General features: G+C 39.0%; 1 protein-coding gene across 5 annotated transcripts in view; it reads right to left on the bottom strand.

Annotated features, from left to right (window-relative positions):
- Window positions 1–27,824, bottom strand: part of SNX9 (sorting nexin 9) — a 136,444-nt gene that overhangs the window by 57,580 nt on the left and 51,040 nt on the right. For 3 of the 5 annotated variants that reach the window (XM_043962894.1, XM_043962893.1, XM_043962892.1), the window contains exons 2-5: window positions 21,100–21,186; window positions 17,271–17,345; window positions 15,508–15,630; window positions 1,451–1,540 (exon numbers count right to left, since the gene is read on the bottom strand). In XM_043962894.1, coding sequence (XP_043818829.1) covers window positions 1,451–1,540; window positions 15,508–15,630; window positions 17,271–17,345; window positions 21,100–21,186 — 375 coding nt within the window. The remainder of the gene's footprint in view (window positions 1–1,450; window positions 1,541–15,507; window positions 15,631–17,270; window positions 17,346–21,099; window positions 21,187–27,824) is intronic. The other 2 variants (XM_043962896.1, XM_043962895.1) reach the window with 1 other exon arrangement.

Raw genomic sequence — 27,824 nt, 5'->3', positions numbered from 1 at the left:
AATATCAGAGGCTAGATTTGAACTCACAAAGATGAGTCTTCCTTATTCCAGGCCTGGCACTCTATCCACTTCACCATCTGGCTGCCCTAAGTCAGACATACTGAAGACCTAATAGTGATGCTGAATCAATCCAAAGAGGAGATATAGGAGCTGTGGGAAAGATTGAGAAGCACTGTGAAACCCTCAATGTTTTCTTCTCTTGAGAGAGGGCATCCTCTACCAGCTGACTGGAGGCCTGATTCTTACATCACTCAGGGAGCATGAAGAAATACTGCAGGAATTAGGAAATAAGATGGCGCAGTGGGAAGAACCCTGACCTTGGAGACACAGGGCCCCAGTCACAGTGGCGTCTGCTCTGCCACTTGCTGTGGGGTGTCTCTTTGCATCTCCAGGCTACTTCAATAACATCAGCAAGATGAAGAGGTTACAATAGACAGGCTCTAAGGTCCCTTCTGACACTCAATTTAAGACCTGACAGTTCTGGGAACAAACTTTATCCAGAAATAGAAGAAACAAGGACCAGAAGAGCCCTGCAAGATCTGTAATTTCCAGACCAAAATTTGGCAGAGTACTTTTTGACAGGAGGTCCACACAGGGATTCCCCTCACCTCCCTTCCTCTGCAAATTAGGCTGGCCCTTGAAGGAGATCCCTTAGAGAAGTGTTTGTTTTATACTGCTGTTTGGTGCAACTAGCATGTCTATTAAGAAACTTATTTCTGAAAACAAACTGAAAAAAGTTATGTTAGAATGAAAACATATAAAACATCCCTACTGGAGGAAAATGAAGAATGCCAATGATATCTATCTATCTTCCCAGGGACTCTTTCACGGCAAATGGAGGCCACTTTCATTTCTAAATGTACTAAAAACAATATTCTGCCCATGTATATTTTCTTCCCCCTCACAAATCTTCGCTCAGTTCTTCTCCCTTCTGCCTATGTCTTCTCTCCCTGACTATGGTGTTTCTGAGATTTACTATTAGAAGTTGTTAAAAGCTGAATTCCTAAGGTTATCTTTGTGAGCCAATTCTCAATCTGATGAACACTGATTTGAAAACCTGGATGTGGGCAAACATTTCCTGATTATGATCAATGTATGTTTGAATTTCCTTTGCTTAATACATTTACAAGACTATTTTCAAAGAAAGACCTGTGGTAGTTGTTGGGTACCATCTGTCAAGATTGCACTACTGTCAAATGTAACAGATCCCCCAGTTGATAATGTTATTAGATTAAGATTATTAGATTCCCCCTAGGCCCTCAAAGAAGCACATTTCCATGAGGGCACAATCAAACCACACTAAAAAGATTTATAAGCTACTCTGCATCCTATATTCCCTCATGTTATAAATAGCAATGCTCAGTTACTTTCCAGGGGAGAATGACTTTATTTTGGGAAAAGGGGTCTATTTAAATTGTAGCTTTTCCTTGCATTCAAGATTTTCTTTTACCTCGTTTATAGAAGAAGGAGAAGGAGAAGAAGATGAAGGTGGTGACTGCTTGAGGCTTTCGATGCAGCCAATCTGAGTCAAAATATCCCCCTTAAAATAAAAAGTGCTCTGTGAACAAAAATTAAAAGCATACCATCGCTATTAGCAGGAAAGAGCAAATTCATGGCAGAGAGAGCCAAAGGAGGTGACTCCAGCATGCATTTGTCCACAAACATGCAAGAAAAACTAGCTAGTTTCCAATGTACTGGCATAATATCATTTTTCAAAATCGCAGCCCCACACCACAATGCAGTCACAGAAGCCCCCAAAACAAGATAAACGGCAGAGGAAAAGGGCAAGTTTCATGCAAGTGATACAAACAAAGTACTCTGCAGGAAGAAACGAAGCTAGACTGAGAGCACCAGGTCCTGAACTTTCTGGTCTAGGAGGTGAGAGAAAATTTCAGCATGGCAAGTGTACCTTGCTCTGTATGACAATGATCCTTATGTAAGAAAATGTAGATTTCCACAAAAGAAGGGAAACGATTTACTTTTTTCCAAAGGACTCTTTTCTTGAAAGAATTATCACATATGTCTCTAAATGCTACGGCCCTCTAGAACGTTTAAATACGACACAATTCATTTATTTAATGGAAACAACTCAAACTTGATTTCTTTAAACAAAGGGCTAGTACAAAAAAAAAAAGAAGTGGCCAACAAGCAAAAGGGCAGACATCCACATTGATGATGGCTATTTCCTGAAGTTTATCCAATGTAAAATCAGTCACTACAGCAAGTGGTCTAGAAACTGCCCCAGACTGCAGACATTAGATCTTCCGGCCAAGTGGGAAGGTACAGCAGCCAAGAGCAATACTGGATTAGAGCATAATGATTCGTAAACTCTTACCCAGGGAGATGCTCCATACTGAGAGTGAGGAGCAGTGGAGGGAATGAGTTAGGAGGTCCGGAAGGGTGTTGCGGGATTTGGATTGGCAGTCCCAGGTTCGAATCTGTAGCTCGGTCATTTACTTACTAGCTGTAAGACTTTAGGCAAATGACTTTACATCTTGTCTTTTCATTTGTAAAATGAAGGAGCTGGGGGCGGCTAGGTGGCGCAGTGGATAAAGCACCGGCCCTGGATTCAGGAGGACCCGAGTTCAAATCCGGCCTCAGACACTTGACACTTACTAGCTGTGTGACCCTGGGCAAGTCACTTAACCCCCATTGCCCCGCAAAAAAAAAAAAAAGAATCTTCTACAAAATGAAGGGGCTGAATTAGATAACTTCACAAAGACCTTCCAGCTCTAGTCTAGGATTATGAAATCCAGATATATAAAAACAGTCATCTCAGGATGGACAGAGCATTAACAACTGAAGGGAAAAGAGGATCAAGAAGGGCTTCCTCTGTTTTCTCCTTCCTCAATTCATCGTGTGTGTGTGTGTGTGTGTGTGTGTGTACACACACACACACACACACACACACACTCCTCTATTCACTTAGCCACACTTTCTCCTAGTAGAATATAAGCTCACTGAAGGCAGGGAGTTTTTCTTTTTGTCTTTGTATCTCCAATGCCTAGGATGGTCCCTTGTTGGTTCATTCTGGATTGGGCTTAAACCTGAAGGAAGCTCGGCACTCTAAGAGGTAGAAGTAAAGGCGGGGGGGGGGGGGGGGGGAGAGGCAGAAATGGAAGGAAAGGTGAGAGATGGGAGACAGCATGTTGAAATTGGCATGTAATATTTTAGGTCATCCTGGCTGGAACAAACACTGAGTAGAGAGAAGTAAAATAAAATACTCTGGAAAATAAATAAAAAAAAAAGTCTGGAAAGTTAGGTAGAGGCAAAATTATAGAGGATTTTTTTTTGGGTGGGGCAATGAGGGTTAAAAGTGATTTGCCTAGGGTCGCACAGCTAGTAAGTGGCAAGTGTTTGAGGCCAGATTTGAACTCAGGATCTCCTGAATCCAGGGCCAGTGCTTTATTCACTGCGCCACCTACCTGCCCCTATAGAAGCTTTTGAACTACAGACTGAGGAGTTTATATTTTATCAGAGAGGCAATAGGAAACCACTGACTTATTTTAGGAATATTAATTTGCAGCTGCATGGAAGACTGATTGGACAGAGTGGAAGCTATTAGCATAATCCATGACAAGAGATGATAAAGGAATGGATGTATGAATGGATGAAAGGAAATTAATTCAGAGATACTGCAAAGATAGACTAGATACAAAAGCTAGCTATGGGAGATAAAGGAGAAAGTCAAAAGTGACTCCAAGGTTTACTGGTAGGATGATGGTTCCCTGGACAGAAATAGGTAAGACTAGAGGAGGGAAAGATTTAGGGAATAATATAGTAAGTTATGTTTTAGACACATTGAGTTCAGCAAGCAGTTGGTAATGTGGGACTAGAGGCAAGTGCTGGATATTAGATTTGGGCTTCTTCATGGATATGACTGATCCCATGGTAGCTAATGAGATCAAGAGAGAGGGTGGTATCCACTCCAAATAAATATTAATTAGAAAAATGAAAATTAAACCAACTCTGAGGTTCTACTTCACACCCAACAAGATGACCAAGATGATGAGAGGAAAATGACAAATGGGGGAGGCACACTAATGCACTGCTGGTATTACTGTGAATGGCTTCAGCCATTTGGGAAAAAAGGTCAATTTGACAAAATGACCAGAGCAATGAGGACTATTCCTTCTCCTCCCCCAGACCCAGCCGCCATGCACATTCAGGGCCTGAGAGACAGAGAGAGTAAGGGCAGAAATATCTCTTGGGTGAGAAGAATAGAATAAAAGTGAATAAAAGAGAGAGAAAAGGGGGGAGAGAAGAGAAAAAATTGGCAACGTCACTACAAGTGCTGAGTGTTAATTTGAGCCCGGATGTTACTTTTTTTTTTTTTAAGTCAGGCAATTGGGGTTAAGTGACTTGCCCAGGGTCACACAGCTAGTAAGTGTTAAGTGTCTGAGGCCGGACTCCAAGGCCGGTGCTTATCCACTGCGCCACCTAGCTGCCCCGCCTGGATGTTACTTTGAGGGAAGTCCATTTTAATAGGAGGATGATACAGCCAAGGAGACTGAGGAGTGGTCAGGCAGGCTGAATAAGACAGAATAGTGATGAAGAAGCCAAGAGAGGTCAGTGTATGGGAGGAAGGGGTGGTCAACAGTGTCAAAAGCTGCAGGAAGTTTGAGTAGGATGATTGATGACTAAGAAAAAAGTCATCAGATTTAGCAGTTTCCTTCCTTGGAAGGTCAGTTAATCTTGAAAGAAGCAGTTTCAGTAGAGTGGTTGGGCTAAAGGGGAGAGAACTGCATATGAACCCAGGGCAAGGAACAAAGGTGTCTCCTCCTGGAACTCTGGTCCTGACAGGGAGGAGAGCTTTGTAAAAGCAATGAAAGAGAAAGGTATTACGAGCTTCTATAATGACTGATTAAAAATGAAGACAGGAGGCAGGTAGGTGGTGCAGTGGATAAAGCACCAGCCCTGGATTCAGGAGGACCTGAGTTCAAATTTGGCCTCAGACACTTGACACTTACTAGCTGTATGACCCTGGGCAAGTCACTTAACCCTCCACTGCCCTGCCAAAAAAAATTAAAAGAAAAAGAAAAAAAGACAAAACTCCTCCAGAATGACAATATTAGTTCAATGATTCCATTTTCAAAAAATTAATTTACAATTCTTTCCCCAGAGTTACAAAGATTGGGTGAAATGAGGGTCATGCATAGTGTACGTCAGCCATTTTCAGAGAATTACCTAAAAATAAAAGCTGGCTTTTAAAAAGTTTTGAATGAGTCTGAAAATATTTTTAAAGTGAGTTTTAGTATTCTTTTTAGCATTTTTTGTTGGGAAGTTGGGAATAAAGGAGATACTTGCTCTGGCAAAGTGGTTAGGAATTTCCTTTTTTGTTATAGTTCCTAGGGAACATGGAGGCTCTAAGCATAAATGCTTGATTTTAGGAGCACTTTCTTGTATGTATATATATATATATGTGAGTATTGATCTGACTGAAGAATTTAAAAGCCAGAGGGCTGCCAGTTCAAAATCACAAAGGGCTTAGTTATCCTCCACCCCCTATTCCGACTTCTAATTACAGAAATTGTAAAACCCTTCAGGTAAAACCAGAGTTGTATAGATTAAAGACAGAACAGTCTGAGTATCTAACTCTACAATAATAACAAAACATCTGTATACACAAACTTCCTTGTTTGATCTTTTTGGCCTCTGGGTCAAATTACTTTTATCTCTTTTGTGAAATAACGGAAGAAAATGTGGAAGCTCGTTGAAGGTGTTTGGAAGCTGATAATGTGGACAAAAGCAAGACAAGCTGATTTTGAGTTGAGGAACAGGATGCAAAAGTCTCTAAGAAGGATGGAAGGATAGGCAGGGTGAGAAGATATATTTGGATTGTTTTCATAAGCATCTGTACTGACTGCTTAGACTTGGGCTTTTTTTGTCTTTTAAACATTTTTCATTTATTCATTGAATTGTAAAGACTGGCTTTCCCTATCTATCTGGCCCAGGCTTAAAGTACAGGGGCTGCTTACAGGCCTTGTGCCCCTCTGAATGGCATGGGGAGCTCAGACCTGTTCCATTTCCACATGAGGCTGGTTATCCTCTACTTAGGAAACCTAATGCCCTTCCCTTGGGGGCTTTGCTGTATTAATTTTTTAAAAATAACATTTTTATTGATAACTTTTCTCACATCACCTACATTTCCTACTGCATTCCTCCCAGAAGGCTATTACTTATATATAAAAAAGAGGAAGAAACAAGTTCAGCAAAACGAACCAACATCTGCTTAAAGCCTTGCCAAGATAGGATGTAGTAAACAGATGTGAAACTTCCTTGTGATAGACAACTTTAAAAATATATACACACTCAAGTGGCAATAAAAGCCCCCAAACTTTCCCTGCATTTGCACCCATCCCCCACCATCCCTACAGGGGCCTCTTAGCATAGGCTCAAGCTGGTACCTGTAAATAACGAATAAAATAGAGTGAGTAATTCATCTAAATGGATGCTCAATCTCCAGGCCAAAAAATTCTTCAGAGATGATACAGCCTCTGATTCCCAGATTATTCCTAGCTGTAACCTCGCATGGTTTTGGAATAAGCTCTTTTCTTTCTTTCTTTCTTCTTCTTCTTTTTTTTTTTTTGCGGAGCAATGAGGGTTAAGTGACTTGTCCAGGGTCACACAGCTAGTCACTGTCAAGTGTCTGAGGCTGGATTTGAACTCAGGTCCTCCTGAATCCAGGGCTGCTGCTTTATCCACTGTACTACCTAGCTGCCCCATGGAATAGGGTCTTAAACCTGTTTCCTACAATCAGAGAATCTCAGAACCAAAAAACAAGGCCTTAAGATCTTTTTAAAAATTTTTAAATGGATAGGTATTATTTGGGTAACCTTAAAAAGAGAGCTAGATCTTACTAGAATGGTATAAATCTGTAACAAGGTATACCAACCCTACCTGCCAGGAATCTTAAGAATGGCCCAACAATAGCTGTACATGAAATCCTTTTGACAATTCAGACTCTATGAATGTCCAACTACCTTAATTAAGGGTAGTTCTTTATCCAAAACAAGGAAAAACCATAGTGCACAGTTACATAACAATAGCTTTGTAAGCTTATTCATTTTGATGCAAAATATCTTAAGCAGGTTATTATCTGTTTGTTTGTACAAGCAGACTAGGATGCCAAGACAATCAGTGAAAAGTAATGTGGCCTCAGAGATCCTTCCCTGGAAGTAATAATGCCTTTGGAAGGGCCTTTATGGGTATACATTGCTGCTAATGATGGGGTTGTGTATAATGGAGATGCTGAATGCCCCTTTATCCTAACAGCCTTCCTGCTAGAAATTTTACCTTCTTTTCATCACTGCTTTCTAGTGGAACAGAAAAACATCAAAACAAAATCGAGTATGACTAGCTTATACTCTGAATGACACCAAAGATCAACAGCGTTCTCATGAAGAAAGCTCTCTGTCACACAAATAACAAAGCACGAGGAGCTGGTATTGATGGACTGATATCTGCTTGGAATGCAAAAGCTAAACTCAAAATGAGCTTACATTTCTTATGAACAGCTGGACCCAAGGAAACTACCAAAACCCAAACAAACAAACTGCATACAAATCCCAAAAGGGTAAAATGAAGAACAAAAAATGTCTTTATCAGAAATAGTTTCAGGACAGGATATCTCTATAAGCAACTACCATAAGTCTATGTGTTTTGTAAGGATCATAGAATCTGAAACCTTGAGAAAGGATTTTTTTTTTCGCTATGTTAATATCAACGTCAGCCCTTCGATTACAAAAGGGGAGTTCTTTTGATAAATCAAGTAAGGAAGTAGTCAGTTCTCTTCTAAAGAATGCTATTTTTCTTTCTTTTTTAAAAAAGGCCTTTTGCCTTTAGTAATATTTATGGGTAAACTAGAAGGAAGGAAAGGAATATGATATTTTAGCAACCCATATTTGGTACCACAAACTATCAGAACAACAAAAGAAGCAGTTCAATTTCTGGGGAATAGCTCCAACAAGACTTAGTTAGCATTAAAAACAAAACAAAAAACCAAAAGACGTTTCTTTTTTTTAAACATGCTGAGTAACTTGTGTTGGTAAAGGGCTCAACTAGTGGTATGATAAATCCCATAATCCTAAAATGTCAGATAATAAGCTTTTTACAGATAGGGATTCCAGTTTACAAACTACAAATCTTGTAATAGGTAATATACTAATCTTCAGACAAGTTTGAAATAAATGAGTGTTGATGACAATAATGGAAAAAAAGAATGTATTTCTCACAACTCTTAGAAGGGAAAAGAGGTAAGGATGTGGTAAGGAAAAAGGATGTGGATATAATCTCTCTTGCTCAGTAGAAAGAGGCAGAAAATATCTCAGACTAACATGAATGGCCTTCTAAGGAATGACTGTATGCTCACCATGATGAAGCATAATGCTTATGGACTATAGCTCCTCTTCCTAAACTATTCCTTTGATAATATTTCCCAAAGAAGGCCCTTTAAAGAAGCAACCTACTAAAACTTTTCTTTAAGTTTATGCCCAGCAACCTTCTTAGGTATGGGCTTGTCATCCAATTTAAAAAAACTGCACTGAAGAATTGCATGAGATGAAAGAGAAGAGAAATTGGCCAAAATAAATACTATCAATTCATTTGTCCCTCTCTTGAAAATATTTAACTAACTGGTCAATTCATTCCACTGAACAGTATATATCCCCAATACACCTGGGAATATACAAAGTCCAATTAGGTCATAAGTGGTAAAATTTTCTTAAGTCTTTAAAAGCTATGCTTCTTAAGAGTAAGGCCATTCGGGGGCAGCTAGATGGCACAGTGGTAAAGCACCGGCCCTGGATTCAGGAGTACCTGAGTTCAAATCCGGCCTCAGACACTTGACACTTACTAGCTGTGTGACCCTGGGCAAGTCACTTAACCCTCATCGCCCTGCAAAAAAAAAAAAAAGGTGAAAAAAAAGAGTAAGGCCATTCACTCATAGAAAATTAGAGAATGTAAAAGGTCTTTAAAATCGACTATACTAAGATCGAGATCTCTATTCTCCATCTATATAGGCACAAAGACTGTTGTTATAGCCTCCTCAGAGAGGTCATGAAGTATACAGAAGAATTAGTTAACATAACTGGGTTCATCAAAAATTATAAAACCAATCTCACTGGTTATGGGGTAGGTTTTAGGAGGTGGAAGGGATGACGGGTAAAATTAGGCTCATGCTTTCTTTTTTAAAAAATACATTTTTAGTGGCATCTCTTGTTTTTGCATATCGTTAATTTGTTTCTGTATCCTTCTCCCTCCCAGAGAACCGTCCTTAATAATAGAGAATTTCTTTTATAGAGAAAAATAATTAACAAAACCTTTATACACAACAACAACAACAACAACAACAAAAATCTGTATTCAACGAATCCATCTCTGAGGACTCCAATATCTGCAAAGGAGCAGGGGTAGGTTTCTGCTCATATCACTTTTTTGGAGGCCAAGCTTGTTCTTTATAATTTTGCCATATTCAGTTCTCATCATTTTGTGGTGGTTGTTCTTTCTGCTTACCTTGTTGCAGTCATTGTATATTTTGATTCCTGGCTCTGTTTCTTTCATTTCATATCAGCTCATGTCTTTCCACCCTTCTCTGTACTGATCACACCAATAATTTTGTAGAGCACAATAATATCCCGGGATATTCACGTACCACAATTTGTTTAGGTATTCCCCAACAAAAGTGGAATTTTTTTGCAGCTCTTTGTTAAAACAAAACATGCTGGGGCAGCTAGGTGGCGCAGTGGATAGAGCACCGGACCTGGAGTCAGGAGTACCTGGGTTCAAATCCGGCCTCAGACACTTAACACTTACTAGCTGTGTGACCCTGGGCAAGTCACTTGACCCCAATTGCCTCACTAAAAAAAAACCCAAAAAACCAAAAAAACAAAACATGCTGATTTAATTTTTTGGTGTATATAGAGCCTTTGCTTTTGTCAATGACCCTGTTGAAAGATATCTTCATAGTTTCTTTATAAAACACAGATATGACCCTCAGTCCTGTGTGGTTTTCTCCTGAGCTTCTGTGTTAACTGAGGCAAAGTGATAGGAAGGTGGACAAAATATGCTAAGAATCATGGTGTTTTTTTTTTATCTTCTGCAAACACTAAACAGTTAGTGGTACTCTGAAAGTGAAAACCTTGTCCAATCATAAACAAATGGTCATAGCTATTGTATGTTGTTCAACCATGTCTGACTTTTTGGGACCCTATAGACCAAGACCATACTGTCCATGGGGTTTTCTTGGCAAAGACACTGGAATAATTTGCCATTTCTTTCTCCAGTGGATTAAGGTAAACAGGTTAAGTGACTTGCTCAGGGTGACACAGTTAGTAGCTGTCTGAGGCTGGATTTGAATTCAGGATTTCCTGACTCCAAGTCTACCACTCTATTCACTGAGCCATCTAGCTGCCTCTACACTATTAGAGAAATTGAATAATATCAATTCTGACTTCTGTTACTATCTATGAAACAAAAAAACAAGAGGAAGTTTAAACTAAATAGAAGATATGGTTCACAGGTGTACTTTGGAAAGGCAGATAAAGCGAATCATTCTTATTCAGTGGCTAAGGGCAAAAAGAAACAGCATCTCATAAGAAAGGTAATTTCCAAGAAAGCCACTATATAAATTACAGATCATGCCTCAAAATCTGTTGCAAAGAATGAGAAAACAGAAATAACTTTTATGAAAAACTGGTTAAGACCCTTTCAAATAGGGTGGAGCCAAGATGGCAGAAGCCAGGAAGTTGCCTGAGCTCTCCCAAATTTCCCTCAGAAACAACATTAAATCAAGCCTCTAAACAGATTCTGAAGCTACAGAACCTACAAAAAGATGGAGTGAAACAATCTTCCTGCTTCAGATAACTTAGAAGGACTTCAGGAAAAGCCTGTCTTACTTGGGTAAAAGGAGAGTGCCACACAGTGTGGAGGGTGTCTGGGCAAGCCAGTGGGAGCCTCTTAGCCACAGAACAGATGAGCTTCTGAGGAGCCTTGGTCCTGGCTCAGCAGGACAGTTGTGAGGTCGTTAGCCCCAATAAAGAAGGCAATCTGTCAGCTGGGTTATCCACTACACAAGAGGCACAACTAGGCTGAGCCATCCCAGTGCAGGGAGCAAGCCACGAGCTGCTCAGTGATCGGGTTCCTGGCCCCCAGCAAAAGCATCTTGGGACAGTGCCCTCTCTGCCCCAGGAACAGAGCTCAACTTTAAAAGGCACAAAATAGGCTAAAATATGAGTAAGAAACAGAAAAGTACCCTCACCATTAAAAGTTACTATGGTGACAGGGAAGACCAAAACAAACTCAGAAGAGGATAACACTGTTAAAATTGCCTACATGTGAAGCCTCAAAGGGGAAGATGAATTGATCTCAAGACCAAAAAGCCATCTTGGAAGAGCTTAAAAAGAATTTAAAAAATCAAATAAGAGAAGTAAAAGAAAAACTGGGAAAAGACCCTCTCAAATTTTTATTTTTATTTTTTTTGTGGGGCAATGAGAGTTAAGTGACTTGCCCAGGGTCACACAACTAGTAAGTGTCAAGTGTCTGAGGCTGGATTTGAACTCAGTTCCTCCTGAATCCAGGGCCAGTGCTTTATCTACTGCACCACCTAGCTGCCCCCTCCTCAAATAAATTAACACACACACACTTCAATATCTAGTGACTTCAATGCAAAGGTGGGCATAGGATAGAATAATAAAAACTCTTGGAAAACATGATCTAGGAGTAAGAAATAAAAAGAGGGCAAAAAGGTTTGTAGACTGTACAGAAACTTTATACCTATATAGTTATATATCCCTATATATTGAATACGTTTTTTGTACTGAAAGATGACAAGTACCCAACATGGTAAACACTAAATAGCATCATTAAAAAAATCAATTGATGGGGCAGCTAGATGGCGCAGTGGATAAAGCACCAGCCCTGGAGTCAGGAGGACCTGAGTTCAAATGTGGCCTCAGACACTTGACACTAACTGTGTGACCCTAGGCAAGTCACTTAACCCTCATTGCCCTGTCCCCCCCCAAAACCAAACCAAACCAAAATTAAATTGATTATATTTTGGCAAGAAAAGACTGAGTTATAATGGGCAAATAATTTATGACTCAGATGTCTTTGTATATAGTTGGACTGCTGACTTGCTAGAGCCAAAACCAAAATCAACATCAAAGAAAAATAAAAATAAGATGTGGTAGCAACTGAAGTGACTCTCACCTATTTAAACAAGTTGACACCAAAAAGGGAAAAGAGATAAAAAGATTAGATATCGAGTAAACAGACCATTACCATTTCCTAAGGAAGTTTAACCAATGTAAACTGCCACAACAAAGAGACCTAAAAAGTTCAGAAACCACCTAAGACAGTAAAAATTGACATCTTTCTCAAGTGGAAAGATATGACAGTCAGGGCCAATACCAAGATAAATTTATTGAAAAGCTCTCACAGAAAGGATGGTGGAAGGATTATGGCCTAGATTTATTCATAAAATAGTGAGGTGCAATAGGGAGATATTTTCTGAAAGCTTGGCAAGAGATCCAACTAAGGAAAGTCACTCCAATACATTTAAAGATGGGAATAAGAAGAGGACAAAAGATAAAAAGATGGAAAAGATCTGTATCTGTTTTCTTTGGTGGGGCAATGAGGGTTAAGCTCAGGATCACACAGCTAGTAAGTGTTAAGTGTCTGAGGCCAGATTTGAACTCAGGTACTCCTGACTCCAGGGCCGGTGCTCTATCCACTGCACCACCTAGCTGGCCCCTGTATACAGACAGCTACCACCTTAACTCAAGCCCTCCTCACCTTTCCTCTACCTGCCCCCAAGCTCTCTTTCTAGCCTCACTAAACATTACTCCTACTCCCAGCTTTTGTGTTCCAGACAAATCCCCCTCCCCCCATTTCTCACTCCACTTCCCATCTCTGTGTCTTTGTCCTAGCAATCTCCCATACCTGGAATGCTCTCCCTTCTCACCTAAGCTTCAAAGAATCCTTTCCTTGAAGACACAGTTCAAGCATCATCTTCTACAAGAAGCCTATCCAGATCCCTCCAACTGCCCTCTGGATTGAAAAGAGGTGGCATAAAAGTTCATATTAGAGAGATGTGTTATTGGAAAAGGAGAGAGGCTACTTAGACAACGAGGCCAAAGGATAACCAATAGAAAGTCTGATCATTTGGCATCCACACAATCCCAAGAGAACAAAAGGCTCTCTAGCACACAGGAAAGAACCCCAGTGGAAGATTTACAGGAGCACATGGACAAGAGTCTAACAGGATGAGAAAACATGGGTGGGTTGCACTATGTATTATTGAAGGGAATGCCCACATTGATTAGACTACAGATCTATTGAAGAAACTTGGAAATTTAGCTAGAATATTAATATACTTTAAAAAAAAGAAACACAACATCCCAAAGCCGCAACTGGTAAAAATAACCACCACTCTGTACTAGGCCTCTCAAAATGATTCTCAATTTTAAGAAAAATGGTTTTGATTTCCTCAAAATTGTATCAACTACCCACTGAGATTTTGTGCTATGTTCATCTTATTGACAGCAGACATTTTTGAGGCTTCACTACTTGTTAATCTACCTTTTCAATCTAATCAGGGATAGAAAATGAGAGTTGGAAGGGGAACTAATTTAATCTATTTAATCTCACCTCAAAAGCGAAGGCAATACAGTATACAAGTAAAATCAGACTCTTTTGTGGCTCTGACTATTCACACCCAACTGAATAATTTATATTAGAAAAGATACTTCTTGAATATGAAAATAAAGGAATCACTACAGCCTTTTGCCTCTAAGAGTTTAATCATACTCACTCACCCAGACAGCCCACTAGAATGTCTCATCATATTATAAATTTCTACTGATAAGTTTATTCAGAGTACCAAAATTACTATTTTCAAAATGGTCACACACTCTTTATTTCTCCAAATATTTGGCTGGTCAGTTCACTTCCCTCCAACCAAAGTCTACAAATAAAATCTGTACAACACAGCTTAGCAAGGAAATTACTATCTCCTTAATATTTTTAGGACATAAAATATATCTTAGAGGGTTGAAATAGGAGCATCATGACTACAGTTATAGAAGGGAGCCCTTTTCCATACTACATCATCCTCTGTGGATAGAGCATGGGACTGAGTCAGGAAGACTTGAGTGCAAATCCAGTTTCAGATACTAACTAGTTGAGTGACCCTGATAAAATCATTTAACTTTTGTCTGCATCAGGATAATAACACCTACCTCTCAGGGTTATTGTGAAGAGCAAATGAAACAGAATTTGTAAAACACCTTGCAAACCTTACAGGGTTATATAAATGCTAGCTATTAATTGTTGTTAACTGAGGCTTAGAAAGATTCTGCCATTTTCCTAGGTCACAAACCTAGTTAGTGTCAGTCTAGCTAGAAATGGAAGCCTATTCAATGAACTAACCACAGCTTTGGGTTTTTTAATTTTGAAAATTGTAATAAAAAATAAATATTTTAAATTGATGCTTTATATGTTTTACACTGCTGTCATTTTCCAATCCAACACTCTTTCCATTAAGAAATGCAAAAAATAGAGGTTAAAGAAGGCTTTCATAAATTTCACTCATGACAGATCCATAACAGGTTATTAAAGAAAACCTAGGGATATTTTAAAGTGTATCTTTAATTTTTGGAGCAGTTTTTAAAAAGTTAAACAAGTTTTGCAGACATACATAATAAGGACTAAAATCCCCCCAATATTCTTTTTTCTTTCTTTCTTTTTTTTTTTTTGGTGGGGCAATTGGGGTTAAGTGACTTGCCCAGGGTCACACAGCTAGTAATTGTTAAGTATCTGAGGCCGGATTTGAACTCAGGCCCTCCTGAATCCAGGGCTGGTGCTCTATCCACTGTACCACCTAGCTGCCCCCCCCCCCAATATTCTTAATGTAATCCTAGGTAAAAGGAAGGTAGTAAAATGAAATCAACTGTCTCAATTTCTTAGCATAACTTGTTGCTCACATTGCATGACTAGAAGACCAGGCTAAGCTCAATTCACTTAAACCAATCAAAGGTCAATAGCTTCTATAATAATTCTGTATTGCTTCACTGCAGTTTTAAAAATTTGTCACAGTGCATTCACTTTCCTTGGTAGGCAATAATTGTTTTGTTGTTTTTTTCCTGGGGTAGATGCCTTGTCAGTTGAAACTTTAAGCATCAAGTGGTCTTTTTCTCTCTCATGTCCCTTTTTTCTCTATTTCTACAGCTACAACAGGAGACCCTCATAGTTGAATTCAAAGCACTGTGCCAGAATTCTTTTATAGTCACTAACACTTTACTTCCCCTGTTAGTCTCAAAAACAGCCTCTAGTGATGCCAAATGTGTGATTTCTTTGCTAATAACACTCAACAGAAATGCAGCACATTACACAAACAGCAACTTTCTTTTGTGCTTTTAGAGAATGACAACTGTAAGGCACCACAGCTCTCACAGTAAGTTTTGCACTCGGCAAAGCCTGTCACTTTCAGTAAGACAGGTGAACACATACCTGGTTATTACTGTTGGCTGTTGAAGAGTTAACTTGGACTGCACTTGAAAGAGAATCCAGGAAGGCTTGGTCAGCAACTGAATTTCCACAAGAAAACTGATCTTTTCCACCATTAGTCAAAATCTGAAGAGTAAAGGAGTTCTTATTATTTTTAGGCAATGCATAGTTCACTTGGGGTTAAGGTTACCATAGGCGAGCAGAGCCAACCACCAGTGGGAAAATGGTGCTTGAGATCCTATTTACTAGACCATATGTAAAGTCCTTTGAGGGCATGGGCCATGTTTTACCTCTCTTTGTAGCTCCCTCAGCACCTACCGGGGTGTTTCACATATAATATGAAATTAGGAAATGTTTGCTTAAATAACGATGAACCGTAAGTTACTTGTTGAAGACATCAAACAGGATACATAAGTGCTTTTGGTAAAACTAGAAAATTTGCAAGTTTGTGATGAGCTTCATTGCCAGTTATTCCTCAGAATCCCCTCAATCTCAAGAGATTTTTAGGCCTCAAATGAAAAGCAGAGACCCTCTTCACAAACTTCAGTAGTTGATTTCCTCCTGTTAGGCACACATGAATTATGTCATTATGACATGATCCCTATACTTAGTGAGTCAGAGATCTAGATGAGAGAAAGGTTTTTCTGTCAAAGGGATCCCAAGAGACTTAGCCACATCATCTTCTTTTCTCCCCAAAGACAATATTCCTCTTCCAGAGTGAGTATCCTCTCTTCCCTTAACCACTACATTAAAAAACAAAAGTAAACAAAACACCACCATATTTCAGCATAGGACCTCAATTCTTCTACCATCAGCCAAACTTGACTGATCACAGCATTTTACCTCCATTTTATACATGATATAGAACAACAAACCAGCAGAGGGAGCCAGCTGGTTGGCTCAGAAATGTTTTGTTGTTGGTTGGTTTTTAACTGAACTGTTTGGATATTGTATCTAACCATGGATGGCCAATTCAAGGAATTTAATGCTACAGTGATGGACACCAAAGCTAAGAGCTGAAATTGGGCAGCATCTCATAATTTCAATGAACAACTTTTTTTTTTTAAACAGGATATGGAGAAAAGGAATTGGGAAATTCTTATTGTGGTATAGTCAACATTGGATTTGGAGTGAGAAAATATGGGTTCAAAGGTTAGCTCCCTTTGAGTGACTCTGGGCAACACACCTGGCCTCTCTGGATCCTAATTTCCTCTTCAGTATAATGAAAGGGATAGCCTCTGTGGTCTAAGTAAGCTTTAACTCCGCTGAACCCAAGATTGAGATTTATGCCTTGGCCCTGCCTCTTACTAGGCAGGTGGAAGAACAAGTCATTTAATCTCAGTTTTCTCATCTGGAAAATAGGGAAAATATTTGCATCACCTACCTCACAGGATTACTGTGGGGGGGGGGGGGGAGAAAGTACTTTGTAACTGTCAAGTGTTACGTAAAGGTAAGAAATTATAGTGTAATGCTACTAACAAACAACAACTAGAACAGAGATAAATGAGCTATTATCTTGTTTACTTTAACATACAATTTATTATTCACTAAAATCAATAAGATGGCTTCCAAGTTTTTCAGGGCAGCTATTGAACAATACCATTTATGCCATTTTAACCACTACTGATCACATCAAGGAAGGGAATGCACTGGGTAGGAATAGCTGTTGCTTTCTTTTAAGTTCTGTCCCTCAAGACTGTTTATCCAAAATAAGTTAGAGAGTAATCAGTTATAACTGTTGTAATTAAATGACTGAAAATTCTTACTTCGACGTAGTCTGTGGGAACGAGCCCTCGTTCTCCTTTATTATTTTTTCCTTCTAGCCATCCACCACCTACATCCTAAAAAACACACAAAAAGAAATTTCGTATATTTGGAAAACTTGTGTGAAGAATCACAACAAAGGGTAACAAAACAAAAACAACTTAAATACTAGGCATATCATCTCTGCAAAACTCATTGTTCATAAATTACATCCCACCCCACACCCTGACTACTAGCATCACCCAGACGTCCAAAAAGTCTCAGACCTTAGCTACCAGAAAATAAGTTAAACCCAGACTACAATTAATCAAAGATTGATGAATAATTGGTGCTGGTTCCAAATAGTGCCCATATTAGTCTATGCAAAGCATGCTCTATTTTGATAAACACGTTTTCTTCATTCATCATTTAAACCATGACTCAACTGGAGAAAATTACTAATTTCATGAGATGTGTTGGATACAATGGAAAAAGCACTGAGTGTCAAGACCAGAAAAAATGAGTCTGAGTCTGAGCTATGCCACTTACTTGCTATGTATTCTTGGGCACCTCTTTTTCCTTATCTGGTAAACAGGGGTGCCCCCATGTGCAACCTACTTCATAGGGCTGTTTGAGGATCAAATAATGGAACTATGTACCTGTAAGTTAACGAGGGGTCAGGTCATCTGGGCTAGGGAAAATAATTTTTCTCTTCTTTTCTCTCTACTGTTCTATAGTGTCTCTTATGGCTGAATAAGACTATCTTAAGGCAAAATTAAAATAAACTAACATTCCCTATTCTAATTTTTCCCTAAACAATACTTCTAAAAGAGTTTCATTGAATGCTAAATACCTCCAGAGAGAGAATTGATGAGCTTCAGTACAGATTGAAGCCTATTTTTTTTAAACTTTATTTTTCTTGCGGCTTTTTCTTTTTTTTTGCAAAATGGCTAATATGGAAATGCTTTGCTTGACTTCACATGTGTGATTGATATTATATTGCTTGCCTTATATGGGTAGGGGAGTAGTAGGAGGGAAGGAGAGAATTTGGAACTCAAAATTTAAAAAATAAATGCTAAAAAGTTTTACATGTAATAAGAAAATATTTAACAAAATATTTTCTTAAAAAGAGCTTCCTTGAACTCCTAATATCCTCATGTCCAAAGTTAGCTGAATTTGGATAACCACATTTTCTTTACAAGTCATTTAAGCCATAACTGTCAATTTCGGAGTACAACGGGGGTAAGCCCATGGCATCAATCACTACTTCATTATACCCTAAAATTTAAATCCAAGGTTTTCACATCCTGAGAGAGAGGTGCTGAACTAAGTATGTAGAATAAGAAACATGTTTTTTGGAGCAGGCCAAAATGGGGATTTATTTTGCTTGACTATGTATATTGGTATCAATGGTTTTCTTTCTTTCTTTTCTTTTTCCCCAGAGGAAAGGGAAGAGAAAAAAGTACTGGGTAATAGAAAAAAAAATTAATTAAAAAATTCAATCATTTAGCCTTAGACATTTTCTTAAAAATAAGACAAATTTGCTTGATTTCTAAGTGCAAAGTAGATGACCATATGCTAAAGGATATTTAGAAGATGCCTGATGATGTTTAGTAAATGAACAACCATCAGTTTTTGCTCCAGTAATCCCACTTGGAAATTTGGCCAGAAAATTTGGGTTAAAAAATAACTAAGCAATTTTCAAGGATATACATCATGATTTTTCCTTAGTCCTCATCCTTCTGGCCTCTGACACTCTTTCCCATCCCTTTCCATTTGTGAAATGCTCTCTTCATGTAGTTTCTTACATCTTAGCTCTTCCTCTATTTCCTTGGCTCTTAGCCATCATTAAAAGCAATTCAAGTGCCCCCCTTCTCCAGTAAGTCTTCCCAGATTTCCCTTCCCTTTCCAAACCTCACATAGGTAGCACTTTGTTTTGTAACTCAAATGTACTTAGCTAACATTGTTTATTACTACTGTCTGTCTCTGTACTCTATCTCCAGTAAACTCTGGGAAAGTAGGGGCCATGTCTTATTTAAACTTTGTATCTTTTTTGTGTGATTACCAACTCATCAATTTACATATCTTTTTGGTTTGTTTGTTTTCAATTTACACTTCAGCAGACGCTGGGCTTGTGTGCAGAGAACCTGCGCTACACAAATGTCTGTTGGTTAGATGGATCCTTTAACAGAGAAATCTCAGATTTGGAAGTGATTTCAGAAACCAACTACTCCAACCCATCCCTCGTTCTTTGTTCTTGCAGGTAAAGGCTTCTCGACTCCCCTCCCTTCTGAGTAAGGGAGGGAGGAAGGGTTAATAATGAGTGGAGAATTCTTTAAGCTCCTACCTCCACTGGAGCACTGATTTGGAGAATGGCTACCTTAAGTGTCCCTCTCCTCACCTTGTTGTCACCTTGACAAAATTTTTGGCCTCCCTTTCCCAAATTTCCCTATCTGGCCTTCTTCAATACTTTTGTTGTTCAGTCATTTCAGCCAGTCTTCATAACCCTTTACCATAGTTGAACTCAAGTCTTCCTGATTCCAAGCTCAGTGCTCTCTATACACTGGACCACTTAGCTGCTTCTCACTACAAAACCCTTCAAATCTCTCTCATGATTCTTTCTCCTTCAATTCCAGTCTTCCTTCTCTCTCTTCTGTTTTCACTTTCTCCTGATTTCTTCCTTCAGCTCTCTAAATGTGTTTCCTTAAACTCTGTTCTCAGTCATCTTTTCTATGCTTTCTCACAGTGATCTTGCCCACTCCAAAGGCTTTAACTATGTAGAGGCCCACCACATTTACATCTGCCAGATGGATATCTCCAACTCAACACATACAAAATTAGACTCAATTCTCTTATAATTTAACTCCCCTTTCCTTCCTTACCCACCCTCATATCAGCTCTTCCTTCTGAGTTCTTGCTTTTGATAATGACCTCACTATGATCTCATTCACTTTAGTAATCTTTATATAATCAATATGGCCAAGGAGCATATGTAATACTACTTTTGTTTCACCCAAAGCACTTAGTGGTACTAGGAACACAGTGGTCACTTAATGAATATATGACTGATACAACATGACAAAAATCTATGTAGGATACACATTTATTTTGCCATTTCTGAATAAGAGAACCAAAGATAATAGGCATATAGAAGGTCTAGGAAGAGTGAGGTTTTATGTCAGAGGTCAGCTAGTTTTTCCATAGGAGCAAGACCAAGATCTGATTCCACTTTGCCTAACTACAAAATTTGGTTAACTGATTCCCTGTCATCAATATAAATCTAAAGATTAAAAATAAATGAAATGCCAGTCTTTTTTTTTTTTTTTTTGCAGGGCAATTGGGGCTAAGTGACTTGCCCAGGGTCACACAGCTAGTAAGTGTTAAGTATCTGAGGCTGGATTTGAACTCAGGTCCTCCTGATTCCAGGGCTGGTGCTCTATCCACTAAGCCAACTAGCTGCCCCTACCAGTCATTATTAAGATATATTTTCTTTTACCTGCTACTTCCATTTTTATGTGAGGGGCATTTTATAATGGTACTGAGTAATTCCCTTAGGAAAATAAGTCAATAAATTTATAAGCACCATCTTTTATCATAAAGACATGACATCGTGTTGTATGAGCAGGAGAAAACATCACTCCGAAAGTCATGAATTCAGCGGTAGTCCCAGCTGTCTTTAGCAGAGTTACAATCCTGCCTTAAGATGTAGGGAAAGATTTTACTTTTGGTCCATTTACCATTACTCAGATCAGAGAGCGAAAAAATCTTTTGTGGTCTTGAATCAATTCTGTTCTACGATGAATCCTATGAAAAGAGCTATAGCCAAGTGACCCCAATTGATATTTTTCTTACCGGATTTGTAATTGTGATGATCTCCCCTTCAATAACTGTCAATTCATTATTTCCAGGTTCAGCATCAAAATTATACATAACCCGAGCCTGTTAAGATGAGGGTGGGAAAAGGTGGAGGAAAAAGAAAGGAGAAAGGACACATTAATTTAGCTTTGAAATACGCCACAGTGTATTCTACAAAATGATCTGTATAACCAATGATTCAGAACTAAGAGATGATTGGATTGAAGGAAAGTTGGAAGGTGCCTCATTAATTCCATTCCAAGATGCAGTGGTGAAAATGGAGATTACGGTACTAAATCAGAAGGAACACCTTTGTTCTTGATGTTTCCCAAGCTTTGAATGCCACTGTCCTTCATCACTGAGTTCCTACTTATCCTTTAAAGACCAACTTAAATTTAACTTCTTCGAAGAAACCTTCCTTGGTCTCTCCCCATGGACCTTACAATAAAACTGGCTTTGTACAATTTTGGTAGACTTTTTTGGCAGAGCAATGATGGTTAAGTGATTTGCTCAGGGTCACACAGTGAGCAAGTGTCAAATGTCTGAGGCCAGATTTGAACTCAGGTCCTCCTGAATCCAGGGCCAGAGCTTTATCCACTGTGCCACCTAGCTGCCCCAATTTTGGTAGACTTTTAAAAAATAAAAACAACCTTTTAAGATGTGCCACCTTCTGGCATTAGACTGTTAGCTTTTTTCCTTTCCTTTTTTTTGGGGGGGTGGGGCAATGATGGTTAGGTGACTTGGCCAGGGTCACATAGCTAGTATGTGTCGAGTGTCTGAAGCCTGATTTGAACTCAGGTCTCCCTGAATCCAGGGCCGATGCTTTATCCACTGCACCACTTAGCTGCCCCCAGACTGTTAGCTTCTTGAGGGAAGGTACTGTCTTCCTTAATTATACTGGTATCTAGCTCAGTGTCTGGCATATAGAAAGAGTTTAACAAGTATTCTTTCTTTCTACTTATTTTCCTAGTTTTGCTTATTTCAATTTGCATCAGTTCAAATTAGTCTTCCAATGTTTCATTTTAATCACCCAATACACATTTAAAAATTATTTTTTACTAATCATTTGTGTCATTATTGCCTAGCTGAACAGTAAGAGGCCAAACCTTAGACAACTTGCAACTGGCTCCCTGAGATAGATAGATGTAGGCATCTAGGCCTCTTTCTCTCTCTTCACCAAATTCTTATGCTCTTTAATAAATGCTTAAAAGTCTAAACTCTTGCTAAAGCTTCTAATTTATTGGCGACCACTCATTAGATTTTTAGACAGACTAGTTAGAATTTACAGTCAGCAACCATATCTTGTGCTCCAGATGGGGCTGTCTCTCTGCAGATGCCAGAGGATACTGTTCATTTATTACCAATTTTGATTGCAGACACTCAAGGGGCAGTAGGGGATACATCCAAAATCCCCTCTGACATTCCTGAGTCCCTATGGGCCTCATCCTCTACTGAAGTGGGGCTCCTTAAATCTGCTATGCTAGTTACTATTAAAGTTAAAGGGGGACCCCCTCCATCCATTCCACAGCATCCATTGTCTAAAGAAGCTATAGAAGGGATCACCCCTATAATTGAGGTTCTGAAAAGTCAGGGTATTATTGTCCCATGCCATCATTCTCCATGTAATACTCCCCAAATAAAAATTGGTCCCCATACCTTTTATCATTTCTCTAGCACAACACTTAAGAAATGTTTGTTAAGCTGAAATTAGAAGTAAAGAATTTTTACATGGAACATATTATTTCCACATGGCTATAAATACCAAATTGAATACAGCCATACAAAAAGTACCCAAAACTCCACCAACTTGCAGCTTAAAAAAGAAACCCTTCATCTCAGAAAATGTATTTTAAAAAAATAACCTATAAATTTAATCTCCCATTTACACTAATGAATGACCCACATCAGATTTATTTTTCACCTCCTTTCTGCATTGTAAGAGAAAAAGAATCAGGGTGAACTACTCATATACTTTTAAATTATAATCACTTTAAAAATATAATAAAAAGTATGCATCTTGAAAACTAAAAATTAGGGTTCTTTGCAACAGAGAAATAGTAAATGTTTTCCTGATAAGTACAAGTTTATTTTACATAGTTCTAGAAATGCTAGTGATAGTAGTGAGACAAGAACAAGAAATCAAATGGCTAAACATCGACCAAGAAAAAACTACCATGGAGTATAGTTATTTTCTACAGCTGGACCAAAAAAACCCAAAACCTCACTTGCACACAGATAATAATCTCAAGGGAATAATGAGGGAAAGTTAAAAAGGAGTACAGTCCTTCCAGACCTCAAATTATATTATACAGTAATAATCATTAAAATGTTCTGCTATTGATTAAAAGAAAAAGGAAAATAAACCAGTGGAACAGTATATAGCAATGATCAAAAACTGAGATTAGTAGCCAAGTTTTTTTTTTTTTAAATAAAGCCAAGAACAAAAACTCCTGGGAAAATAAAAAAGCAGTTTATCAGAAAATAGATTTAGACAAGTATTTAAACTAATTAACAAGCATAATTAATCAACAAAACCTTATTAAGCACCTACTTTATGCCAGAGACACTTCTGAGGTATATAAAGACAAAAATGAACCTATTTGTTCCCTCATGGAGCCTGCGCTCTATTAGGGGAGACAACACGAACATAAATAAGGATATGTTAAATAAATATGAGGTAAATTTGGCAAGGAGAGAGCACAGGACAGTGGGAAGATCAAGAAAGGCTTCCTGAACAAAATGTTGCCTGAGCAGAATTTTAAAGGAAAAAAAGGTATTCTAAGAGGTGGAGATGAGATGGGGAGTATGTTCCCATTCCATAAGCAGCATGGTCAAAGGCAAGGAGATGGGAGCTGGAGTAGCAAGAAAGCTAGTTTGACTGGGTCAAAAAAAAAGTGGGATGGGGAATGAGGATGAAAAGGTAGTTTGGGACCAAGTTCTGGACAGTCTTAAAAGCTAAACAGAGGAGCCAGAGGTAATAGAGACAATATATTGAGTAGGAAAGTGACCTGGTGAGACCTACACTTTTAGGAAAAGTCACTTTGGTGGAGATATATAAAAGATGATTTGGAGAGACGTAAGGTACAGAGATGAATTAGGAGACCATTCAACTGCTCAGGCAAGAAGTGCTATGTAAGAAATAGATATGTAACCTAAAAATAAAGATTACATCATGAAAAATTCTCTTTATAATTATGGACACAGGAGAATTAACTTTACTCAAACCTTTCTGTCACCTCCTTTTGCCCTGAAAGTCCCAGAAGATACTTTTTTGTTTCCTTGAATAGCAGATATTTTAGTTAGCATGTATCATTTTTCTAGGTATACAATAGATAGAATGCTTGAGTTTGCAGTCACTTTGACCTGGGTTCAAATTATACCTTTTAAATAAAGTCCTTTTCTATCATTTCTTTCTCTACTTATGAAGTTCCTGACAAAGAAGCACGCTTTTGGAACACATCCCCTTAACAGAAAAATTGTTAATTGTCCAATTAAGTTGTATATTCTGGACCTACACTGATTAATGTGGGGCTTTAACTAAGTAAATTTGTGTGCGTGTGTGTATGTATTGGGGGAGCTTTAAAATTTTTCCATTTCTTTTTACAAACATTTAGTATATCTCATTCTCATTGTCTCCTCCCCAAAGAACAATTAAAAAAAACTCAAAACTTTTATTCCCACATTTGCCTGCCTTCTGGATTTTAAGTCCTTTATAATCTCTGGCAAGAAGGGGAAGATGTGATTCATCTTCAGTCTTTTGGACTCCCGGTTTATCATTACATTAATCAGATCTCAAGCACTTCAAAGTTATTCTTCTCAATGATGATGTTACTCTGAAAATTGTTCTCCTACTTCTGCCCAGATCACTCTGTATCATACCACAACATCTTCACAGTTTCCTCCAAGAATCTCATCATGGCACCATACTATTCCATTACGTCCATATACTACAGTTTGTTTATTCGTCCTTCTGTGTAGGTAGATATCTCCTTTCCCCCTTGGTTTCCATTATGGAGATACTATGGAAAAGGGGTGCTAGAAATGTATGTATGTGTTTAATATATAGGTCCTTTTTCTATTTCTTTGATTTCTTTGAGGCATGGACTTAGTAAATGTCCATTTTGGTTATAGGTTTAGAATAAGGGGACCTCAGGCAACTAAAAGCCATCATTCTAAAGGAAGCAGGGAACCTTTTTTTTTTCATGCTTGCTCATCCTTAAATTTTCCTAAAAGGTCTAATTCCCATAGTCACTGGCTAGACAGATAACATTTATTATTATCTCAGCAGCTTCTTTTTAATAGCTTTTCTTTAATAAGCAGGAGCTTCTGTCTATCAACACTCCCTAAACTCTACTTATTTATTGATAATCTAAAATTTGTAAAACAAACAATAGCCAAGAAATATTTATTAAAGGCATACTATGTATGTGCTAAGAGGAATACTAAGGCTGCTCATACCAATAAGAAAAAGAGAGTCACCCTCAAGGAACTTAAAGTCAAATGTTTTTCATTTGTGCCCAACTCTGTGACTTCCTATGGGATTTTCTTGGCAACGATACTGAAGTGGTTTGCCATTTCCTCCTCCAACTCATTTTATAGATGAAGAAACGGAGACAAACAGGATCAGGTGACTTGCCCAGGGTCTTTCTGACTCCAGGCCCAGCACTGAGCCACCCAGCTGCCCATGATGGTCAAATGGGAGAAGACAACACATAAAAGGAGGCTGAAAAAAGGAGGTACATCCTCCGAAACCATCTACCTAGTTTGAGAGTTTATTTCTCTGTCCTTCAGAGGGGAGAAGGTGCTGAGTATCAAAGTTGAAAAACATGACAAGATTTCAGTTGATGACTTTACCTTGGGGAAAGCATAGTAAAAAGAACAAAAAATAAAACTTTTTCATTCCACAATTTGAGATTGCCTTCTGTTAATTGAAACCTGGCTTCTTCAGGAGGCATTCCTTTTCTTGAAGGCTGTCCCTCCCACATCCTCTAAGTCCCAGGGGGCAGTGGGAGAAGGGCTCAAGGATGGTCCTCTCCACTCACTTAACTTCTCTGGGGCTTCAGTTTCCAAGGGGCTAGACTAGGTAAATCACTTCTGAGGTCTCTTCCAGCTCAAAATCTATGATCTATGTTCCTCTGCTCTTAGAATTCAGGGGAGAAGCAGATTCACTAGGGTGGATGCTCACTCCCTCCACAGGCAGAGAGCACCACCTTCCTACACTTAGGCTTGAAGAATCTTTCTATCTTAGTAGGAGAAGCTGACGGAGCTTGGGTACTAATGGAGGAAGTTTAAGGGAACTCCGATCACTCTCATGGCACAGACACTGGAGGTCAACCTCAGTCGAAGTTACCTGATTAAAAGGGTTTAAGATTCTGCTCAAGAGGCAAGAGTCAATTACAGATAAAGATATGCTCACTAATTTTCCCCCCCTTTTCCAATCTAACAACAGATTGCCGAGGATTATTTCCAGCTATCAATAAATATTGGCCCATGGAATAAATGCTACCCGTTATTACAGGACACACAGTCACAAGAGGAGTACTGTAACTCAGCAGTGAGACATAGCTGCCAAAATATGTGACTGCTGGCTTCACTGAGACACAGACAGAGCTTCCAGGAATAAAGGAGGACGTAGGTCCACTGTACTTTGCCCTGGTCATATCACACTCAAGTATTCCATGCTGAGTACCATGTTTGGGGAGGGACAGTGAAAAGCTTAAGAGCCCACAGAGGATTGCAACAACAATGGTAAAAGGCTCTTTATTTCACGCTGTGTTTTTCCAGACTCACTTCATATCACCCCTCCTTCTCTCAAAGTCCTCTCTCATATGACATTCCACCTCCTGTCTTTGGTACAGGCTGTCCGCCATTCTTGGAACACTCTCTCTGTTTCTTGAACTTACTAGTTATTTTCAAAACCCACCTCACTGCTACATCCTGTCCATGGCCTTTTCCATACTGTCGACCACCCTGCCTCCCCCCCCCCACCGGGTTATTAGTGTTCTCTCCCTGGAAATGATTATGTATTTCCTTTTTAATACATTTATATTTCTTCATCTGTGTATGTTTTCACAACCACCTTCCCTTACAATTTAAGCTTAATGAATCTTTTAAACCCTGGTGCCTGGCATTGCATCTGACATAAAACAGGTGTCAAATAAAAGTTTGTTGAACCAAATTTGAATACAGAGAAAATGTTACATTAAAATTAGTCCTCTACCTCCATTATATGGCTCACAATCAAACAAAACACCAATCTGTCAAATTTCTAAACAAAATTAATTTAGCTAACTACAATGTGCTAGCAAAAAGATATTATTAAGCATTAGTAGTGTGGAAATTTATTTTGATTTGGGGGCCCTACCTTTAGGCTGAGATTAGAAAACCGTAGGCCCTCAGGGTCTCTTCTGTGTGGGAGGTGCTGGTGCCCCCCTTCCCCTCTGCTTCAGCTGAGCCAAAAAGCCCCATGGGCTGGATAAGATGCCAGGTCAGACATCTGGGGGGAAAAAGCCCCCAGCTCCCTCCGACCTGAGCGGAGGTATCTGAGAGATCCTGGACTTGTCCAGGCTGGGCTCTGGCGTAGCACATGAGGCTGGAGCGCACCCCCCCCCCCTACTAGCCGCAGCCCTGGCTGGCAGATTAGTTTGGTTTGTGGAGGTGCAGGAAGCCCTGAGATTTGAGTGGAGAGAAGAAAAGGTATCTATAGACCTGGGAGTTAGATG

Source organism: Dromiciops gliroides, chromosome 4 (genome assembly GCF_019393635.1).
Source record: "Dromiciops gliroides isolate mDroGli1 chromosome 4, mDroGli1.pri, whole genome shotgun sequence".
In the NCBI taxonomy this organism is placed as follows: Eukaryota; Metazoa; Chordata; class Mammalia; order Microbiotheria; family Microbiotheriidae; genus Dromiciops; species Dromiciops gliroides.
The sequence above is the reverse complement of the archived record's forward strand: the minus strand, read 5'-3'. Positions and strand labels throughout refer to the sequence as shown.